Genomic DNA, 21,110 nt, shown 5'->3' on the forward strand with positions numbered 1-21,110 from the left:
CATGCAAATCTGTTTTCCTTGGCTGTGCAGGAGCGGCGAACCCACAGCCTCATGTGCTAGACAAGTGTTCTATCACCCCAGCCATGGCTTTCTTAGGACACAGTGATGCTATTTAGCCCAGACCGACCTCCAATGCCCAGGAAGTCACTTCCTCTTTACTTATTTACATAATAGATGTTGACGACTGAACCCAGGGCCTTGTGCATGCTAGGTCAGTGTGTGATGCCCCCGGCCTTTTAACAGGTATAATAAGGGTTAGTGAAATGGCTCAGCTAGTAAAGGAAGTTGCCACTAAGCCTAAACCTGAGTTAGAGCCCCAGAACCCACATGGTAAAAGAGAAATGACTCCCACAATGTATACTCAGTACATGACTACTGCTGCATGTGTATGCTCACATAAAATAAATAAAATGTAAAATATAATTGGAGATATTCTTGAGTACACATCCTCAGTGACTATGAAAATTGGTTTATGGGGGTATGTGTATGTCAGAATATCTATAAAGCACCATAATATGTATATGTAGATATACAGTGAATATGTGACATAGAATGAGGGGTGACAGGAAATCTAAAAAGGTTCTTCAGGGAGGGAATTAATACATAAGAACCTGTTACAGAGACTCTGGGGAAATCTAGATACTAAAGCAACTCTACTTGAATGTTAAGTCAAACTACATGGATAAAAACATCATTGTCACTATGTTTCTATGCAATGTACTTGCTTTACATGAGCTTCTCTTAGCCAAGGTCATTAAAATTTGCAAAGAAAAGTTGAATTAAAAAATGTTTGTAAATCATTTAAGTTTATAATACACAGACTACAAACTCAAAAAGTAAATTTATTTAAATTACTAAAATAGTTTTTAAAGTTATTTACACATTAGCTGCTACAATTTTTTCCTAACAGATATAAGCAACATATCACTTCAAAATTATTTAAGTCAGTGGAACATTCAATAAAACACTTCTTTTTCCATATGATATGTATGTAAAAAATAAAGACTTTTCCAAACTTTTTAATAATTCTTTATAAAATACACCTGATTGCCTGCCTTCTGACAGAAATGGATTATAATAAAGGTACAGATGCTGATAGTCCCCCTGAAAAGCTTTCTCCCATCCACCATGAGACCCCAGGGGTAAAGAAAGGTTGGCTAGTACTAAAAAGTAGAATTTTTGTTTAGATGCCCATGGGCAAAAGAACTCAGATCTAGAATTATAAGAGTTGAAGACAAAAAAGCAGTTGACAGATGAGAAAGCCAAGTTTTAAGTGCAAAAAACCCTAAGATACTATAGCAGTGGAAACATATGTCCTACATGCTTCACGTGTGCAGTGGAAACATGTCTCACAGGCTCAATGTGTGCAGAAGAAACATATGTCCCGCAGGCTTCATGTGTGGTCAAAAAACCCTAAACTACTATAGCAGTGGAGACATGTCCTGCAGACTTCACGTGTGGAGAGGTTCACTCCTTGACTTGAGGCACTCAGCAAAACAGATCATGTACACATAATATTTTTGTATTTGTTATGGAGTTAAAAAAGTACACACGTACAAGCACAGAATGGCGTCCTCTTCAACAGCCCAGCAGAGAACTGTTTACCAATTTTTGAAGTTGTCTTTGTGTGTGAGGGGGGTGCTAAGACAGTATTTCAATCTGCAGCCTGTGCAGGCTGGTTTGAAACTCAATATACAGTTAGTGATGGCCATGAATTCACAGCACCCCTCCTGCTTCAGCTTCCCAAGTGCTGGAATTACAGACAGGAGCCACCTGACTTTGAAATGCATTTCTACTGCTGAGGCATGATGTAGTTCAGTGGCAGAGTACTTGACCAGCACGGGTGGGTCTTAGGTTCAATCCCTGGTATTGGAAAAAGCAAAAAATTAAAGAGTCCGAACCATCAAGTTGAGGATGTACTGGAAATTGTATTTCTTTAAGATAGAAACTGTCAGGTTAAACCAAAGAGACCTACCTTTAAAAATGGTACGCGTCAAATATGGATATAAACATGACAGACATGCTGTGGGAATACCCTTTTACTGGGGAGTGGGACTGGGATGGGGTCTGATATATACATTCCATATTGGCTTTGGATTCAAGATGCTACCACCTCATTTTGTTGAGCACTGAGATTACAGGCGTGTGGAATGCTGGTTACTGAACCCAGGGTAACGAAGAAGCTGGGCAAACGCTCTACCACTGAGCTTAACCTCACACCAAGAACTTTCTCTAGGTGGGGAAAAAGACAGAAGCATGAAGGGCAAACTGTAGCAGCTCACCAAGGTAACAGCCTGGCACATCTGAGTAGCCCACTGCCCAGAGGCTTCCTTTTAAAGTAACATTTCATTTTGACCCCCACCCCTTTTATTTAAAAACAAAACAAAACAAAGAACAGAGAAAAAACAATCCAGTGTCTCACGTAGCCCAGGGTGGCAGAAAACTTACTCTGTGGATGAGGCTGGCCTTGAACTTCTGACCCTCCTGACTCTGCCCTGGGAAAGTGCTGAGATTACAGGCATGGCTCACCATTGCCCAGCTTGCAGCTATTTTTCCCCCCTTCCTTTTCTTTCTCTATTCAATAATTTCTCTTACCTTTCCACCTCCCAAGCCCTCTTCATCCCCTCTCTAAAGCCAGTGGGGGGAGGGGGCTAAACTGCACACCCAGATGACTTTTGTCTTTTATAGGTAAAAGCTAAGGACCACACACTTAGAAATGGTATAAATGGAAAAGTAATGGGGGAAACCCACAGCTACAATTAGAAAGCTGTCAGACTAAAAGGGCCACAAACAAACAAAAAAATCCAAAGTTAAAAAGAATGCTGATTATTTGAGAAAGGCACCTAGTCCTTCTCACAGGTCACAGCACAGCAAGAATGATTTGGGCACAACCAAGGCAGGTCCATGGGGAATTGCATCGACTTTAGCCCATGCTAAATACCCTTAACATAGTTATCAGAGAAACGATTCTCTCAAATCACAGATAATAAGGCTGCACAAACGATTTAGGTATTCCACTTTTATGTATGAACTTAATTTCCTTTAAAAAGAAACCAGTTTTCAAAAACTGCTCCAGACTCCGTCTCTAGTTAGAAAGTCTGAAAACTGCCCAGACCTCGAGACGAGATTTCCGCTTCCCCCTCACAGGCAGCTGCCCCCTTTCAGGGCATTTTCGGGCTGCACGGGCAGCACCAGGTGAGAAATGCGGCTCCAGAGCCCATTCAGCTTGTCTGGGTCCATGTGGTTGTAGGAGCTGGCCGTGTGAGAGCTGGTGAACTTGACTTTGAGGAAATCCCTTACTTTCTCTTCAATTTCCTTCAGGCCTAGACTGGCTTCCAGTGTCTTCTCCTCCAACAGTACAGTCAGGACTAGGGCTACATCTTTGAAGGCTGCATTCTCATGGTCGCAGTATTTATAGAAGATCAGGGTTGAACCTGCAGGCAGGGACTCGAAGCGGTGTACCACGGCTGCATTCTGGCCATTTTTAAACCCATCGCTCAGTTCTTGATCTACTTGCTGTTTGACCTCATCACTGTCTTGAGCAGCTTTCCCTGCCCCATCAATACGGATGGCACGGACACTACGGAAGGAAGAATAGGCATCGGCAATTTGTTCACTCAGACACTTGAGCACTTCTTCAGCATCTTGGGCTGCAGTGAGCAAAAGGATGGCAGGCTGGAGCCGAGGGAGGGAGCTATTCAGATGTCTTTCTAGGAATGTTGTGCCTCTTTTCCACAGCTTCTCGTCTTGACTCTGGTACTTAGACTGAAGTTGTTTCATCTGGTTCTGAAATTCTTGAACGGCAGTGGTTTCTACTGCAGAAGGATAACGGAGCCAAAGCACTCCAGAAACAAAAGCAACGACCAGAGCGAGCAGCCACAGCTTTCTGTTGACAGAAGACTCATTTTGCGGTTGTTCAGCAGCTTCTGCTGGGGGGAGGGGGGCGACACATTACATTTTCTTAGATTCTAGGGTGAGTGATTTCTTTTCATTCTGTATATGTGCATATGGGGACAGGCGCTCACTCTGCAGAGGTGCAATGCAGAGGAGTTAGAGTTACAGGTGACTGAATGTCTGAGAGGTGCTGGGAATTAAACCTGGCCTCGACAAGAGCAGTACATAATCTTAACTGCTCAACTCTATCTCTAGCCCCATGCATGACTTTGTCTAGAACTCGGTATGCAGACCAGGCTAACCTGAAACTCCCTGTCTCTGCCTCTTGAGTGTTGGGATTAAAAGTGTGTGCCACCATATCTGACTAAGGGAAAGTCCTTTAAAGAAAGGAGCTGGTAATTTTTTTTTCTGAAATAAATATATCCTCTTTAGGAAAAGCTCATCAAATCTAAGTTTAGATAAATATAAATGTTAGAAAGACAACTGCTTCTAAAGAAAAATAATTTAAATATAAATATATCTTGATAATTTTTTGTATTTAAAAATTTCAGAATTCATGATAATTTCAGAAGTAAAACTTTATAAAACAAGAGTTATGAACATTTTCTAACAGTTGTGAAGTAAATAGTAGATGCTTTATAAAACTGTTTAATTTAGAAACTCAGTAGTTAACATGGCTGGCTATCTAGGGTAGAATATTTCTGAAGTATATAAAGAAAAAATTCAACATAAATGAATGCATTTCATATGCTACAACAGCTCCTTGTCCATGTAAACTAACGGTGCTGATACATCTTTGTGGCACACAAGCTGACAGTGCTGAACTCTGGCACTGACCTTGTCATTATCATTGGAAATAATTATGTATCATTTTGTTTACATAATGCTTTTCAATTTGATTGATGTTTTCCATAGATCACTTCATTTACCAATTAATAATATAGTACCATTTCTGAATCATTTATTTATGGATGACTTTAGCCTAACAGAGGTACAAGGGATCTCTTAGAGCAGCAATCTCAGTGTGGCCTGAAGCTATCTAAACAGTATTTGTTGGTGTCGACCTGAAAATTAACAGTAAGATGTTTGTTTTTTCTGCTGTGCTGACACTTGCACTGGAATGACTGGGGACCAGCACTCAAAGCTGTATTAGCACATTCATTGTAGTTTCATTGCCAGCATACAAGGCTAAAAATAATCGGGGAATATAAATATAGGTGCTGTGATGCCTTTAATCCCAGCACTCAGGAGGCAGGTGCATTTCTGTGAGTTCAAAGCCAGCATGGTCTATATATAGTGAGTTCCAGGCAATCCAAGGATTAAAAACGAAAAAAAAAAGCCGGGCGATGGTGGCACACGCCTTTAATCCCAGCACTCGGGTGGCAGAGGCAGGCAGATCTCTGGGAGTTCGAGGCCAGCCTGGTCTACAAGAGCTAGTTCCGGGACGGGCACCAAAGCTACAGAGAAACCCTGTCTCGAAAAAAACCAAAAAAACAAAAACAAAAAAAACCTCAAAAAGCAACAACAAAAAAATTAGGGCTGGTGAGATGGCTCAGTAGATAAAGGTGCCTGTCATTAAGTCTGATGACCTGAGTTTGATCCCCACCACCCACATATTAGAAGTGTCAGGACACTTCTAATATACACATAATAAATAAATATAATCCTTTTTTAAAAGGAAAGAGGAAGAACCAGTTTCATTTAAGACTGTCCTTCATGAATAAGCTAATAATTTTGTTCTACCTCAGTCCTTGTGGGCTGGGGCAGGGTGTAGCTTGGCATAAATGGCATGTGTGAGGGTCTTGGCAGGATCCCCAGCACCATAAAAAATAAAACTCAAGACTTTCAGACCTCTGAGTACACAGTTTCAGTGTTCTGTGTAAAAACACACACAGGTCAGCAGTTCAGCACAGACACGGTTATCCAAAGGAAAAGGGCTTTGCAACTGACCTGTAAGTTGAATTAACCACTTAAAGTGAATACCATTTTTACTTGAAAAAAAAAAAGCCACTCTATGGCTAGTCACACGCCTGCATTCCCCAGCTACTTGAAGAATGGAGCAAAGTACATCAGTGACTTTCAGGAAAGCGACTGACAGTGTTTGCTGACAGTCTAATGTTCAAAATTTCAAGTGAAAACTACAATTTTGGAAATGTTATAATGTTGCCATTATAAAATTGTTTAGCCACTGAACAATCTCTCCAGTCCTACTTATCAACTTTGATTTTTGATATTATGAACAATATAGTTAAGAGGAAACTAGACATTTCATATGGTTTGCCTACACAGAATTTCATTGCTGGTAAAACATACTTTTTCCATAGAAGTGTTTGTGGTGCCTTAAATACCACTAAGTCACATGGCTGACAAAGGATGTTTTAAACAAATACGGGCCACCAACTTTGGACTCATTCAATGAACAGATAGACTTACGTTGGCTGGAGGTTGATGGAGACTGGTTTCTATGCTCTGATTCCTGAATGCTATTATCTAAAAAATAAAAAATAATTTCAAAAGACCATCAATTTTGTTTGCTCACTTCCATTAGAGAAAAGAAAATGCAAATTCTACCAAAAGAAGGCAGCGGTGAGGCAGAATATCTGAACACCTGCTGCACTGAAGGCCCTTCACAGTTCATCACAGCAACTGACCTAGCACAGAGTGGACATTAAAACACTAGAGTTGAGAGAAAGCCTTGCAGCTCAATTAACAGGAATGGCATACTCTGGGACAAAGGAAAGAAGACAAAAAGATAAGGATACCACAAAAAAGCACAAAATCATCTGGAAAACAACCATTTATTTACAAAACTGCTGTCTGGCAAAGACGCTGTAAAGAGGAAGGAAATGTAGATCATGGATTACCTAAATTACTTGGAATAAGGTATTTCCATACAAAACTCAATCTTAAATTCTCATTATTTTCTATTTTAGAATAACTGAAGTATATCCTTTGGGGATTCTGACCATTTAAGTTTTTAATAATGTTTTACAAATCTTGGCTGGGTGGGTGGTGGAGCACACCCTTAATCCCAGCACTCGGGAGGTGGAGGCAGGAGGATCTTAGTGAATTTGAGGCCGCCTGGTCTACAAAGAGAGTTCCAGGAAAGCCAGACTGTTACACGGAGAAACCCTGTCTCGGGGGGGAAAAAAACAAACAAACAAACAAACAAACAAAAACAAAACCAGAGACAAAAGCAAAAAACAAAAACAACAAAAATAAGAAAAATCTTCTTAAACAAAATAAACTTGTTTCAGGAGACAAAGCTCAGCAACTTTACTGGTATGGCCTCTGTTTGCCGTCATAGCCATCCACCACTTGCTGCAGAAACTTGCATGGACAACTTTTGAACAGATAAATGATCTTCCTTGCGTTTATTAACAACTTTTGCTTGAGAAATACTGGATTAGACAATGGAATAAAGTTAGGACTGCTAAGACACAGACAGCGCCTTGAGTCATATGACCAAAAACCAGAAACAAAACTGAAACATTCAACAATCAAGTAAGACAAAATGACATCATGCTAACTCTAAAAGCCACACTGTTTTCACTGATTCTACTGAAGAAACTTTATTAGAAACTTCTAAATTGCCCATGAAGTTACAATTGCATTATTAAAAACCAAGCAATAAAAAAATCCCCAAACACATCAGATGTTCATCTTAAATACCTCATTATATGGTTGCAAAGATCAAACGGGATCCATGATTGGGAGTGATTTCTTTTTAATCTGTTGCTTTTATTGGTTAATTAATAAAGAAACTGCCTAGGCCCATTTGATAGGCCAACCCTTAGGTGGGTGGAGTAAACAGAACAAAATGCTGGGAGAAAGAAGCCAAGTCAGAGAGTCGCCATGATTCTCCCACTCCAGACAGACACAGGTTAAGATCTTTCCTGGTAAGCCACCCCGTGGGCTACACAGATTATTAAAAATGGGTTAGATCAATATGTAAGAGCTAGCCAATAAGAGGCTGGAACTAATGGGCCAGGCAGTGTTTAAAAGAATACCGTGGGGGCTGGAGAGATGGCTCAGTGGTTAAGAGCATTGCCTGCTCTTCCAAAGGTCCTGAGTTCAATTCCCGGCAACCACATGGTGGCTCACAACCATCTGTAATGAGGTCTGGTGCCCTCTTCTGGCCTGCATGTATTACACACAATCAGAATATTGTAAACATAATAAATAAATATTAAAAAAAAAAAGAATACCGTTTCCTTGTAATTATTTCGGATGTAAAGCTAGCCGTGCGGGCGGCCGGATGCCCGGAACGCAGCCCTGCTGCTCCTTCAACAGATCCATGAGAGTGGTCTAATAGTCTCCCTCATGATGGATACAACAATAACTAAGTATTAGTAGATGTCACATACACTATGTATGTAACACACAGGTCACAAACATACTTTTAAGCCTGCTATGTATAAACTGCTGAGGCAGGACATGGCCTAAAAGTTCAGTCTATCTTCCTTACTAGAGGCAGTAATCACTAGAGTCTAGAAAATCCCTAGAGGCAATAAAAACATACAGAGACTTTCAAGCCTGAAGATCACAGCAGCAGTCATTCACTCCATAAAGAGGGCATGAATCCACCACAATTATAGATTTGTCCATAATACAAATAAACAAATTATGTGATAAGAGTTAAACACCATGTTTAATGTGGAAGACTCATCACAGTCCTGAGCTAAAGGCACAACTGTCTCTAAAGGAAAGAGAGCTGAAGTGCAGGAAGTGGGAATCAGACCCAAGGAGCTCTATGTCTGCACTCCCACTTTTGAGAGGCCCCTAAGTATGTTTCAAAGATCTGATTCCCTAGACATACTTTAAACTATTTATCACAAGGTAAGCAGAAGGAAGTACAGAGAGCGACTTTACCTTAGCCAGGTTAGGATGCTGATTGAAACCTGAACTGGGACCTTTTACACCTAGGGAACTGGTGCTAAGATGAGATGACAAAAAGAAATCAAGGTTCCAGGTTCTGAAACACTCATATTTAAAAATACTCCCACCACAGCAGGAGAAATACACACCCGAATGACATGTAGAATGCCAAGAGAAATATGGAAGTGAGAGAGAGAGAACCAGCCAAGCATGATGGTGCACACCTATGACCCCAGCACTCATGAGGTGGCGAAAGGAAAAGAAGGCTAGTGATAGCTATGTGACACCCTGTCTAAAAACCAAAACACAAGCACAAAAAACAAAACCATGCAGGAAAAAAGTTTAAACAGTTATCTTGGCCTGAAGAGTAATCTATATAAAAGCTGTTACAAAATCACCGTATGTTCTTTTCACTGTTAGAAATATTTTCTTCTTCTTCTTCTTCATTGTTTTATCCTAAACAAAACTTTGTTAGAGGACTAATAATCTTCCTTTGCCCACTGGTCTAGGTATGCAGACCAGGCTGTTATCAGCAGCCACCTTCAGCACCCTGATTAAAGGCGTGTACCACTATGTTCAGCTTGATGCATGTGTATTTCTTGCATGCATTTTCCTACAAAACTCTCCAAGTTCAATACAATACCCAGATATGGTAGTTATAAATACTTAAATCATAGCAAATATACTAATTTACAATGAAGTAGGAATGCAAACATAAAATTCTAAAAATAAACTACAAATTTAATGAAAAAAATGCTACGTCAGTCAGTCATGGTGACTTTTTTCACCAGTACTTGGGAGGCAAAAGCATGTGGATCTGAGTTGCAGGGCGACCTGCTCCATGTATCCAGTTTCAGGCCACACAGAGCTATACACAAAAAACAAAAAAGCAGCAGCACTACTTTATCTGTTTCAAATAGTTGTTCAACATAACTTTTTCCTTTTGAAATGAGCAATGCCATAGAGAAAATAAAGCTTAAAAGGGATTAGAGAGGTAACACTGGGGTTAAGATAGCATGTACTGCTCTTCCAGAGGCCTAGAGTTAAAATCCCACATCAGGTGGCTGGCTCATAACCACCTAAAACTCCAGCTCCAAGGGATCTGTGGCCTTCTTCTAACCTCTGGAGGTAATGTACCCATGCATACAAACAAAGCCACACATACATTAAAAAAACTTCTAGAGCTGAAGTGATGATTCAGCTGTTAGGAATACTTGGTACTTTTGAAGAGGACCTGGGTTGGGTTCCTAAGACCCACTGCCAATAACTCCAGTGATGTTGGATTCCCCTCTGTATGCTATGAATATGTTTTATTACCATTGATTAATAAAGAAGCTGCTTTGGCCTATGGCAGGGCAGAAAAAAGTCAGGCAAGGAATCTAAACAGAGAAATATAGAGAGAGTAGGTGGAGTCAAGGAGAGGCCCTGTAGCTGCTGGAGGAAGATGCCAGATACTTACTGGTAGGCCAGTCTTGTGGTGATACATAGATTAATAGAAATGGGTTGATTTAAGATATAAAAACTAGCAAGAAATATGCATGAACCACTGGTCAAACAGTGTTGGAATTAATATAGTTTCTGTGTGATTATCCGGATCTGGGTGACCAGGAAATGAACTAGCAGCCTCCGCTCCGCTTACACTCCAGTGTAACCCAAGCTCTCTTCTGGCTCATACGGATAAGTAGGCATACACATACACACAAAATAATTAAAACCAAAATTTTTTATTTATTTATTTATTTTTTTGGTTTTTTGAGACAGGGTTTCTCTGTGGCTTTGGAGCCTGTCCTGGAACTAGTTCTGTAGACCAGGCTGGCCTCGAACTCACAGAGATCCGCCTGCCTCTGCCTCCCGAGTGCTGGGATTAAAGGCGTGCGCCACCATCGCCCGGCTTTAAAACCAATTTTTAAAATGTTTCCTGGCGCCAATGTGCACAGATTTCTTTTCTTTGCTATTTATTTCCTAGAATACAATACTAAGAAATAATACGAGAAACTGAATTTTTTGTGGAATACAGACGAAATATTACTGCATTTTTACTTTCAAGAGTTGTTTCTTAGGATTTACATTTTCGATTGGGTGTGGTGACACATTCCTTTAATCCTAGGAGGCAGAGGCAGGTGGATCTCTCTAAGTTCAAGGTCAGCCTAGTCCATAAGAGTAAGTTCCAGGACTGAACTCAAATTTGCTGTCTCTCAAATTTGAAAGAAATCAAGATTTTCATTTTTTATTCTGGTTACATATAATTCTAATAAGATTAATAATTAGTACTTGGTTTCCCAAGTATACAGTATAAAGGCAATAAAGGACAAATTATAAGAGGAAATGTCTTCTATTATCAGATATATGCAATATTAAAAACTAACAGTCAAAAATAAGGCAAGAGAAAAGGGCATTTCATTTTTAGGCAGCTAAATAATTCACTTTAAGTGTGGAATACAGCTTACTAGTGAGATAAAGTGAATTGGAACCATTAGAGATTATCTTGACCAGTTAGTGCCAGCCAGTCTACGAGCAAATGGTAAATAGTAGGGATCTTTATATAATCGAAACAAACAGGACAAGAGGGGCTGAGGTTAGATGGAAAAAGGGGGACAGACTCTTTGTATGAGGGCACATGCCTATAATCCTAATACTTGAGTAGCTGAGGTGGAGGTCCAGGCAATTTGGGCGGTATAGTGAAAAGCCGTCTCAACCCACCAAAAACAAACGGTGTGATGTGGGAAGGCAGAGGAGATAAGCATCACTCAAGGCAGAAAACTGAACAGACATTTTTATACAACCACTACAGGCATAGTCAGTACATTTTTTTGTTTTGTTTTTGGCCATAGGGTTTTGCTCTAAAGCCCAGACTGACCATGACATCTTCGTCTTCTGCCCCAGCGTCCCAAATGCTGGGATTTCAAGGTTGGTTACACCTGGCTCCATTTACTTTGTTGTTATTCATACTAGTGACTGAGCTAGTGCTTTACGCGTGCTAGCCAGTACTCATCACTGAGCTGCATCTCCAGCACTAATGTGGACGGACTTCCACAGAAACAATGGCAGACTGAGCTCAAGTATGGTTATCTCATCATATCAATTTACAGCTATGCCTTATATCAGTGACATTTATTCTGCCCTAAACATGATCATGAAAATACTGTGAAGTTCAGCCTTTATGACATGAAATAATGAGCAGAGAAGGTTTCAGTAGTGTTTATCTACATGGAATCCACTAAAACACACACACCTTTAGTTATTAGAAGAGTACAACTTCATTTCATGTACAAATTGCTACTGCTGAAGCCGGGAGCTTGTGAGGCCTGACAGTACCACCCATTAGTTTACTGAAGCCACTTTCTATCCTGCACTGGCACTGCAGAAGACAAGGAGTCAGCATAGCTGACCTTTATTCCTTATCTGAAGAATGTTAGAGATCCAACAAAGCACAGTAGAAGAGAGGTTATCTACTTACGTGGCTGTTGAGTCCTCATTCTTATGACTTGAGGGTTTCTTTGATATTCTGAGCCTGAAGCAAACACATACAACACACATCATTTCATATACTTTCTAAGTTTACACCATGATTCAACATTATATAATAAATCTAACAGAAGGGGGAGTAGGGAGGAAAACATCAAAAGTAAAAGATAATTTGTAGTGTACAATCAGTGAAGACAAAAGCCTTCCCATAACAAAAAAATAATCACTCACTAGACAGAACAATGTTGTAGTCTTTCCTCTCTAAGACTGAGTTCGAAACTATTGGATTCTAATTACATTTAAGAAGAAAAGTTGGGCATCTACCCTGTAAGTAAACCATTGAGGCTAAAGCTGCCCTGAGTAGTGTTACATCATAGAGTAATTATTACAGTCAGTACTACTGTGTGCTGGATTTAAAATCATACCAGAACTTTATTGCTCATTTATTTGGTTTCTTGAGATAGGGTTTCTTTGTGTACCTCGGGCTGTCCTAGAACTTGCTCTGTAGGCCAGGCTAGCCTTGAACTTAGAGATTCACCTGCCTCTGTTGGGATTAAAGGCATGTGTCACCATGCCTGGCCATGTAAGAACTTTTTATTGGTTGAATAAGGCAGGAACAGGGCCAACTGAAATAGAGAACAGATTATCAACTACTTACTCAGCACTGATGGCTGATTCTCATGAGCTGTGAAGTCCTGACCTAAAACAGAATAGGAATAAGATCAGAGAATACTGGGAAACAAAGACAAGATGTTAAATAGACATTTCACTTATCTACCAGGAGTGCTATAAAGAAACCAAATCCAACTCTTTGACCAGCAAATACAATAAATACAGTTGTGAGCTGTCCATTGTGGTGCTGGGGACTGAAATCTGTTCTCTACAAGAGTAACAAGCACACTCTGGGGGTGGTGGCACACACCTTTAATCCCAGCACTCGGGAGGCAGAGGCTGGCAGATCTCTGTGAGTTCGAGGCCAACCTGGTCTACAAGAGTTAATTCCAGGACAGTTAGTGCTGTTATACAGAGAAACCCTGTCTCAAAAAAACCAGTAAGATAAAATAAAAATAAAAATAAAATAAAAAGGTAAGAAAATCAAATCTCTATGCTGCGCGGTGGTGGCACATGCCTTTAATCCCAGCACTCAGGAGGCAGAGGCAGGCAGAGCTCTGTGAGTTCGAGGCCAGCCTGGTCTACAAGAGCTAGTTTCAAGATAGCTAGGACTATTACACAGAGAAACCCTGTCTCGAAAAACAAAACAAACCAAAAGATAAAAAACAAACAAACAAAAAAAGAGTAACAAGCTCATTTAACCACTGAGTCATCTTTCCCATCTTATTTTCCCCCTCTCTAAACTTAAACGTACTTACGACAGGGCAATGACAACACACCAGCTCTAGGATCATTACTATGAAAATAACTGCTACGGCTGAAGACACAGCTCAGTGCAGAGCACTTGCTTAGTGTGTGTGACATTTTCATTCCCAGCACAGAAAGGAAAAAGTCAATCTATCAACTAATGAGGCTGTGGTGGTCTGAATGAGATGTCCCCAATAAGTCCTGGGGTGGCATTTAATACCTACTCCCAGCTGGTAGCCCTGGTTAGAGAGGTTAGGAGGTATGGCTTTGTTGGAGGTATGCCACTGGGGGCAGGTTTTGAGGGTTCAAAAAACTGTGTGACATTTTGTGTGTGCTCTCATGGCCTCCTGCCTGCTGCCATTTCTTCACTCAGTCGTCATGGATTTTTAAATCTTTGGGCCTGTAAGCCTCGAATAAACCCTTCCTTTTAGAACAGTAGTTCTCAATGGAGGGTTACCACTCCCAGAGGGGTCCCATATCAGATATCTTGCGTATCAGATATTTACATTACGATTCGTAACAGGAGCAGAAATCTAGTTATGAAGTAGCAAGGAAAACAATTTTATGGTTGGGGGGGTCACTACAACATGAGGAACTGTATTAAAGAGTCATAGCATTAGGAAGGTTGAGAACCACTGCTCTACAAGTTGTCTTGGTCATGGGTGTCTTCTTTTTTTTGGAGATGGGTTTCTCTGTGTAGCCCTGGCTGTCCTGGAACTCACTCTGTAGACCAGGATGGCCTCGAGCTCAGGGAGTTCTGCCTCTGCCTCCCAACTGCTAGGATTAAAGGTGTGCGCCACCACCGCCCAGCTAAACTTTACTTTTTCTGAACACAAATGCAATATATACTTGGACTGGCTCGTTTTATGACGATTTGACACAAGCAAAGGGAACCCCAGCTGAGAAAATGCCTCCATAAGAACAGGTTGTAGAAAAGACTACGGGGCATTTTCTTAATTAGCGATTTCTATGCAGAAGGCCCAGCCTATTATAGCAGCATTCCTGGGTCCTGTAAGAAAGGTTGAACAAGTCATGAGTGATGTCGATATGAATAATTTGCATTAATATGGATTTTGCTTTAGTGATTTAAATTTAAGGTCAATTTTATTACATATATGTATATTTCTGATCTTGATTAAGGTATTGTGATTGTGTAGTTCATTTAAAAATGTAATGTATATAGGTTGTTAATGGATAATCATCTATAATAATCAAGCTTGCAGTCATGTTAGTTAGATTTTCTAGATGTGCATAGATATATTTCAGATAGGCATTCTTCTTATCTTTCAAAGACTACATAATATGGCATTTTAAATGTTTTAATAACTTAGGGCTGTTCATGACAATGAGACACGTCTGCTCCTGACAGCACCAACTACTTCAAGAGGAAGATGGGCATTGAAGAGGATCCTTATGGAGTTTGATAACCATTTGGGCAAGAAACTGCTCTTGCCTGGACTGTTGCATAAACTGGACACAAAGAACCCACAGAGAGAGGACTACTGAACTTGCCTAAAGGTGAGATGATCTTTTGGGGTTCCTGATTCATGAAAGAGTCTGTGAGACATTCTACAGTACACAGCAGATAGTGACTGAACTGCCTTTGAGATTTCCTGCTTCATAAAAATGTCTCTGGATACTATGGGCCTGAAGGCCAAAGATGGATGCCCCAGTGGTACAAAAAAACTTTGGGTGACTGTCCAGGCAGTGAGATGTCTCTGTCACTTCTAGAGTTTTGGAAGTTTCTTACTTCTTGTTTACTTAGGTAATATTATATCCTTCTGGAGTCTTTGATGGAGTTAAAGAATAGGTAGATATTGTTTTCCTTAATTATGATAAAAGATAAAGTAGATATAAATATTATAACTGTAATTCTTGCTTGATAACTGTTTTGTTATATGTAATTTTACTATGTTAAAGTTACAGCCTTTCTTTTTTGTTTAAACAGAAAAAGGAGAAATGATGGAGGAAATGATCATCTGTCTATTGTTATTTTCATTGGTTAATTAATAAACTGCTTGGCCTGATAGGGCAGAAAATTAGGTGGGTGGAGTAGACAGAACAGAATGCTGGGAAGAAGGGAAGTGAGGGCAGATGCGATGGAGCCAGCCACCAGGTCAGACATGCTAAATCTTTCCCGGTAAGACACCACCTTGTGGTGCTACACAGATTATTAGAAATGGGTTAAGCAAGATATGAGAGTTAGCCAAAAAGAGGCTAGATATAATGGGCCAGACAGTGTTTATATAAATACAGTTTGTGTGTTGTTATTTCGGGGTATAAGCTAGCCAGGTGGCCGGGAGCTAAATAGTAGGAAGTGGGCAGCTGCTCCTTCTACACATGAGGAGCAAGCTAGTGAGCAACACTCCTCCACAGCTTCTGTATCAGTAACTGCCTCCAGGTTCCTGACCTGCTTGAGTTCCTGGATTCTTCCCTCAATGGGCTGTGACTCTGGATATGTAAGCCAAAGTTGCTTTTGGTTGTAATATTTCTTCACTGCAACAGTATCCCTAACTAGAAAAGCCTATTTAAAAAAAAATATTGAACCACCAATACCGCTGGGTGTGACAGTACATGCCTTTAATCCTAGCATTTGAGAGGCAGAAGCAGGCAGATCTGTGAGTTCGAGGCTAGCCTGGTCTACAGAGTAAGTTCCAGGACAATCAAAGATACACAGAGAAATCCTGTTTTGAACCCACACCCCCAAAAAAGAAAAAGAAAACCTTAAAAAGTTAAAGTGGGCATGTGCATTGTGAAAATAAAGGGCACATATACACCTTTTCACTCTTTCATCAAACAGTAAGAAGTATACTTAGAAAAATGTGCTTAAGGCCATATCTAATAATACAGCTTAAGTGGACAGATTTTCATCTTATTGATAGGTAAAAAAAAATGGCAACTTAGATTAGTGTTTTCAAAAAGGAACTACAGAAGGGAAAAAATGTTCTTGACTATGCACAAGAATATTATGAATTGATTCATAACCTGAGTACTGGAATTTGATTTAAAAATAGAAAAAGAAAAAAATACTATTATTTGCTTAACCTAAGAAACATATTCATTACAGATTATCTGCAATAGAAAACAATGATAACTAAGAAAACTGTTGAGGTGGGGCATAGCAAAGCGATACAATGCTTGCCTAAAAAGTACTAAAAACCTGGTTCTACCCTTAGCACCCCTAGAAGAATCAAAAGCAAATGTCACTAAGAAACACTGTTACCTGAATCTTAAAATATTACTTCCAATATTTTATCTACCATCTCAACAACAAATATGAAAAATTTCAAAGGTGTATAAGACTCACACTACTCTATCAGTGAACAAACTAAAATCAATCAATGTTATAATGTAAGCAGACACACAACAAAGCACAGAACACCTAGGGTTTGTCTTCCCAGGGGGAGACTTACACACTTGGACTACTCACTCTGTGATAAACAAGGTTGTTCTTGATGACTGTATGATCTGGTGGCTTCATCTAAAAAACAAAGTATTTGATGCATCAGTTTATAGGAGAACAGAATATTCAATCAAAAGAGTGAATCAGATAAACTACAGAAACTAGCCTGGAGCACATAACTGCTGTGAAGGACTGTTGGCAGGGAGTAAGGATCAAGCACAAGTGGAGGCGTACAAGACCCACAAAGACTGGGCCATCAACGTCCCATCTCAGAAGGACCTGACAAGGCAGTTAACAGTTGCTGGGAAAGGAAATCATGTTCCTCAGTGCTGTAACCACTGGTAAGCAACCCTTGCCCAAACAAATAACTTCTCATCCACCGTTGCTCATGCTAGCAACCCGAATAAATGTAGTGGGGCACTTAGGCAAAAAAGGTAGGAAGGGGACTTGTTGGGAAAAGCAGTTTAACAGGGGGCAGAGGTAGATAAGGAGGATAATGAGGGGAATATGATTAAAGAACATTACATATGTGTGAAAGAATAAAATATTAAATGTTTTAATAATATGAGGGATGGGAGAGGGAAGAACAAACTGTAAAGATGTTTAAGTGTGAAAATATCAAAAAAAAAAAAAAGAAACCCATTACTTTGGATGCTAGCATATAAAAACAAAATAGTAAAAACGATGATAGAACCTGGACACTGTGGTGTATCTCTTTAATGTCAGCAATACTGAGGATATGGGTAGGTTTGAGGCAGGAGGATCGATAATTTAAGGACAGCCTGTGTTATACAGCCCCTGCTATTTATTAAAGTAAAAACAAACCTCCCTAAAAAAAAAAGAAAGAAAGAAAGAAAAAACAGGGAAAAAAAAAAGCAAACAGAAAAAGGTGTGTACCACCACCACCCGACTTGATGAAGTATACTTAAAGGCAAGTTCACATGCACTATTACAGACTGCCATACTTAAACAACAAGGTCCCTGTGATGTCTAACATGGTTGAGAACCTGACCGAAAAAGACAAAGTAATTATCTAATACTAAAAGTTCCTAAAACTGACCAAAACTCCTGAGACTGTTGAATACCAATATGATCAATTTCTCAAAATTCAAAACAGGCAGTAGCTCTTGAGCATAAAAATATCTTTCCATAACTATTCAAGCAGGCTAAAAGTGCTCTGTTCAGCATGTGTTACATGACACATCACTAACAACATGTTTACAATGGAAGAGCAATTACAATGTACTAAATGTACAACTTTAAAAAATGATTTTAGCTGGGTGGTGGTGGCACACGCCTTTAATCCCAGCACTCGGGAGGCAGAGGCAGACAGATTTCTGTGAGTTCGAGGCCAGTCTGGTCTACAAGAGCTACCTCCAGGACAGGCTCTAAAAAAAAAAAAAAATACAGTGAAACCCTGTCTCGAAAAACAAAACAATAAAAAAAAAGAAAGAAAGAAAAAGATTTTTAATGTCGGGCGGTAGTGGTGTACGCCTGTAATCCCAGCACTCCAGAGTCAGAGGCAGGCGGATCTCTATGAGTTCGAGGCCAGCCTCATCTACAAAGGGAGTTCCAGGACAGGCTCCAAAGTTACAGAGAAACCCTGTCTCAAAAAAAAAAAAAAGAAAAGAAACAAAAATTATTTTTAAAAAAATTCAAAGTCTTAAAAAATATTTAAAACTCTATTTTAACTAAAAGACAGTTCTGTGAGAAGAGTCACATGGAAAAAGCCTCCTTACCGCTAGACTCAGCATAGTTCCTAGATTTGACCCTGACAGTGACGTCACTGTAAGAGCTCTCGAGGACATCTTCAGTTTCTCCTAGAAGGAAGTAGACAATGCATTAGTACAGTCTTTATGCTAATGTTCAAAAGATCTGCATTAAACACAGGTTAGCGTTAAAGCTTCTGAGTTTCCAGTATACATCTGATGTCTGTTTAATGTATTTTCTATGGGGAATAACAAAGTTCTAAATGAGCTACAGGTAAGCTTATGTATTTGATGTTCTTTTAGCACATAATTTTCTAAACAAATAATGTCTAAAAATTACACACCAAAGCTTTAATTCAGAGTCCAAAATGAATAGATGATCAAAAAATAATGGGAATTTTTTTAGCTTACAGGAAGAAATTATATAGTAAACGGGCTGTGTAATTTCAGACATGCTGGCCCATCAGTTTTTTTTCCCAATGGGTAACATACCTGCACTCAGAAACATTTCAATATCCAAACTACTAATTTCAAATTATATTGGCTTAAAAATGAACTAAATTAGATGGGTGGTGGTGGCACACGCCTTTAATCCAGAATTTGGGAGGAACAGATGGGTGGATCTCTGTGAGTTCAAGGCTAGCCTGGTCTACAGGACCGCATGAACTGTCACACAGAGAAATCCTATTTTGAAAAAAAAAATACAAAATTAAAAACAAAAAAAATGAGATAAATTTATGCTTCTATTTTTCATAAACTAGTCATAAAAATTTCAGAAAGTGATTGTTTTAATAACACAAAGACAAACATGCTAGAAGTGGAAAATATTAGCTTTCCTTAAAAGCCATGGAAAGGCTTTCCTTACTCATTCTATCCAAACTTATCCTGGTTTACCTTAGCAGTTCACTGGTGGGTTTCCTAGTTTGTTTAAATACCTATCAAAACTGCTTCCAATATAAAAAAATGACAATATATGATAGTTAAAAAGAAATTACCTTCCTCAGAGAAATAGACCTGTTGGATATTGGCAGTTTCTAGAAGAGAAAGACATAAAGTATGTAACAACAGAAACTAAAGCTTAGGAATAAATAAGAGCATATAACTAAGGAAAAATCAATACAAAATATAAAACCTTTTTATTCTGTAAAATGACTAAAAATCTATCATTTCCTTCTGACTGCTTCAGAAACAAATCTGATATAAAAATCATATTATAAATAAATGCTTTTATTAAAATATTAATCATATGTGTTTGTGTCACATGTATGCAGAAACCAAGTGAGTTGATTCCCCTGGAGCTGGCATTTTTAAGCCACCCGACACAATGCTGGAAAGTGAACTCTGGTCTTCTGCAAAAGCAGTGATCGTTCTTAACAACTAAGCCATTTCTCTAGCATCAAATAAAGGGTATCCTTTTTTTTTTTTTTTTTTTGGTGAGATAGGACCTTACTGTATAGTCTTGACTGGCCTAGAAATTACTATATAGTCCAGGCTAGCCTTGAACTCACCTGCCTCTGAAGTGTGAGGGTTTTAAGGTCTACTGGGAGAGCAAGCACTCAACTTCAGAGCCAATCTCTCTAGTCCCAGGGTTTTAGTTTTTCTTGTTTTTGCAATAGAATTTTAGATAGCCCAGATAACCTCAAATATGCTATGTAGCCAAGGTTGGCTTTGAACTTTTCATCCTACTACTTATATCTTGGATGCTGGTATTACAGGCGTATAGAACTACACCTAGCTAGAAATAAAGTATACTTTTTCCTTTTATAGGCCTGTTTGATGGGGAAAGCCTTGTTAACCAATAATCTTTAAGAGGTGGAACCTAGCTTAGGCGTGGCTTTCTGGGACCAGGAAATAAAACCTGTGCACCACCCAGGTGCGCTCTCTGTGTAGCTTCCCCTATGGTCAAACAGAGCCTGGATCTTCCGTTCCTGTGGTGTGAGTTTTCACCTTATAATAGATAAAATATATTTGTCTATCTTTAAGCTAGCCCAGTTATTTCCATATCTAGATAACATCAACACCTGTTTGCACTATAAATATAACTGTGTGAAGAAAACATTAAATTGTACATTGACAAATATTCTAGGTTCCTACAGGTACCACAAGTTTACACATTTTAATTCTATTTGCCAGACTCCTCCTACTTCCTTCAAAAGCCTAACCAGCTGAAGGAACAAACACATCCTTTGTGAACTGGTGTAACAAACAGGAAGTATGAAAAGAAAAGAAATCCCCCTTTTTAGGTCTGGTGTTGGCGCACACCTTTAATCCCAGCAGGATCTCTGTGAGTTCAAGGCCAGCCTGATCTACAAGAGCTAGTTCCAGGACAGGCTCCAAAGCTACAGAGAAACCTTGTCTCGAAAAACCAAAAAAAAAAAATCCCCCTTTTTCAGTTCCAATAG

At 39.4% G+C, this 21,110-nt stretch overlaps 1 protein-coding gene across 5 annotated transcripts in view; it reads right to left on the reverse strand.

Annotated features, from left to right (window-relative positions):
- Positions 1-822: 822 nt before the first annotated feature.
- Tor1aip1 (torsin 1A interacting protein 1) overlaps positions 823-21,110 on the reverse strand; it is a 32,119-nt gene continuing 11,831 nt past the window's right edge. For 3 of the 5 annotated variants that reach the window (XM_075988308.1, XM_075988305.1, XM_075988310.1), the window contains 7 exons: positions 19,704-19,742; positions 18,739-18,819; positions 17,027-17,077; positions 12,896-12,937; positions 12,230-12,283; positions 6,328-6,384; positions 823-3,929 (listed from right to left, as the gene is read on the reverse strand). In XM_075988308.1, coding sequence (XP_075844423.1) covers positions 3,142-3,929; positions 6,328-6,384; positions 12,230-12,283; positions 12,896-12,937; positions 17,027-17,077; positions 18,739-18,819; positions 19,704-19,742 — 1,112 coding nt within the window. In that variant the 3' untranslated portion in view covers positions 823-3,141. The remainder of the gene's footprint in view (positions 3,930-6,327; positions 6,385-12,229; positions 12,284-12,895; positions 12,938-17,026; positions 17,078-18,738; positions 18,820-19,703; positions 19,743-21,110) is intronic. The other 2 variants (XM_075988309.1, XM_075988307.1) reach the window with 1 other exon arrangement.

Source organism: Microtus pennsylvanicus, chromosome 10, assembly GCF_037038515.1.
Source record: "Microtus pennsylvanicus isolate mMicPen1 chromosome 10, mMicPen1.hap1, whole genome shotgun sequence".
Taxonomy (NCBI): domain Eukaryota; kingdom Metazoa; phylum Chordata; class Mammalia; order Rodentia; family Cricetidae; genus Microtus; species Microtus pennsylvanicus.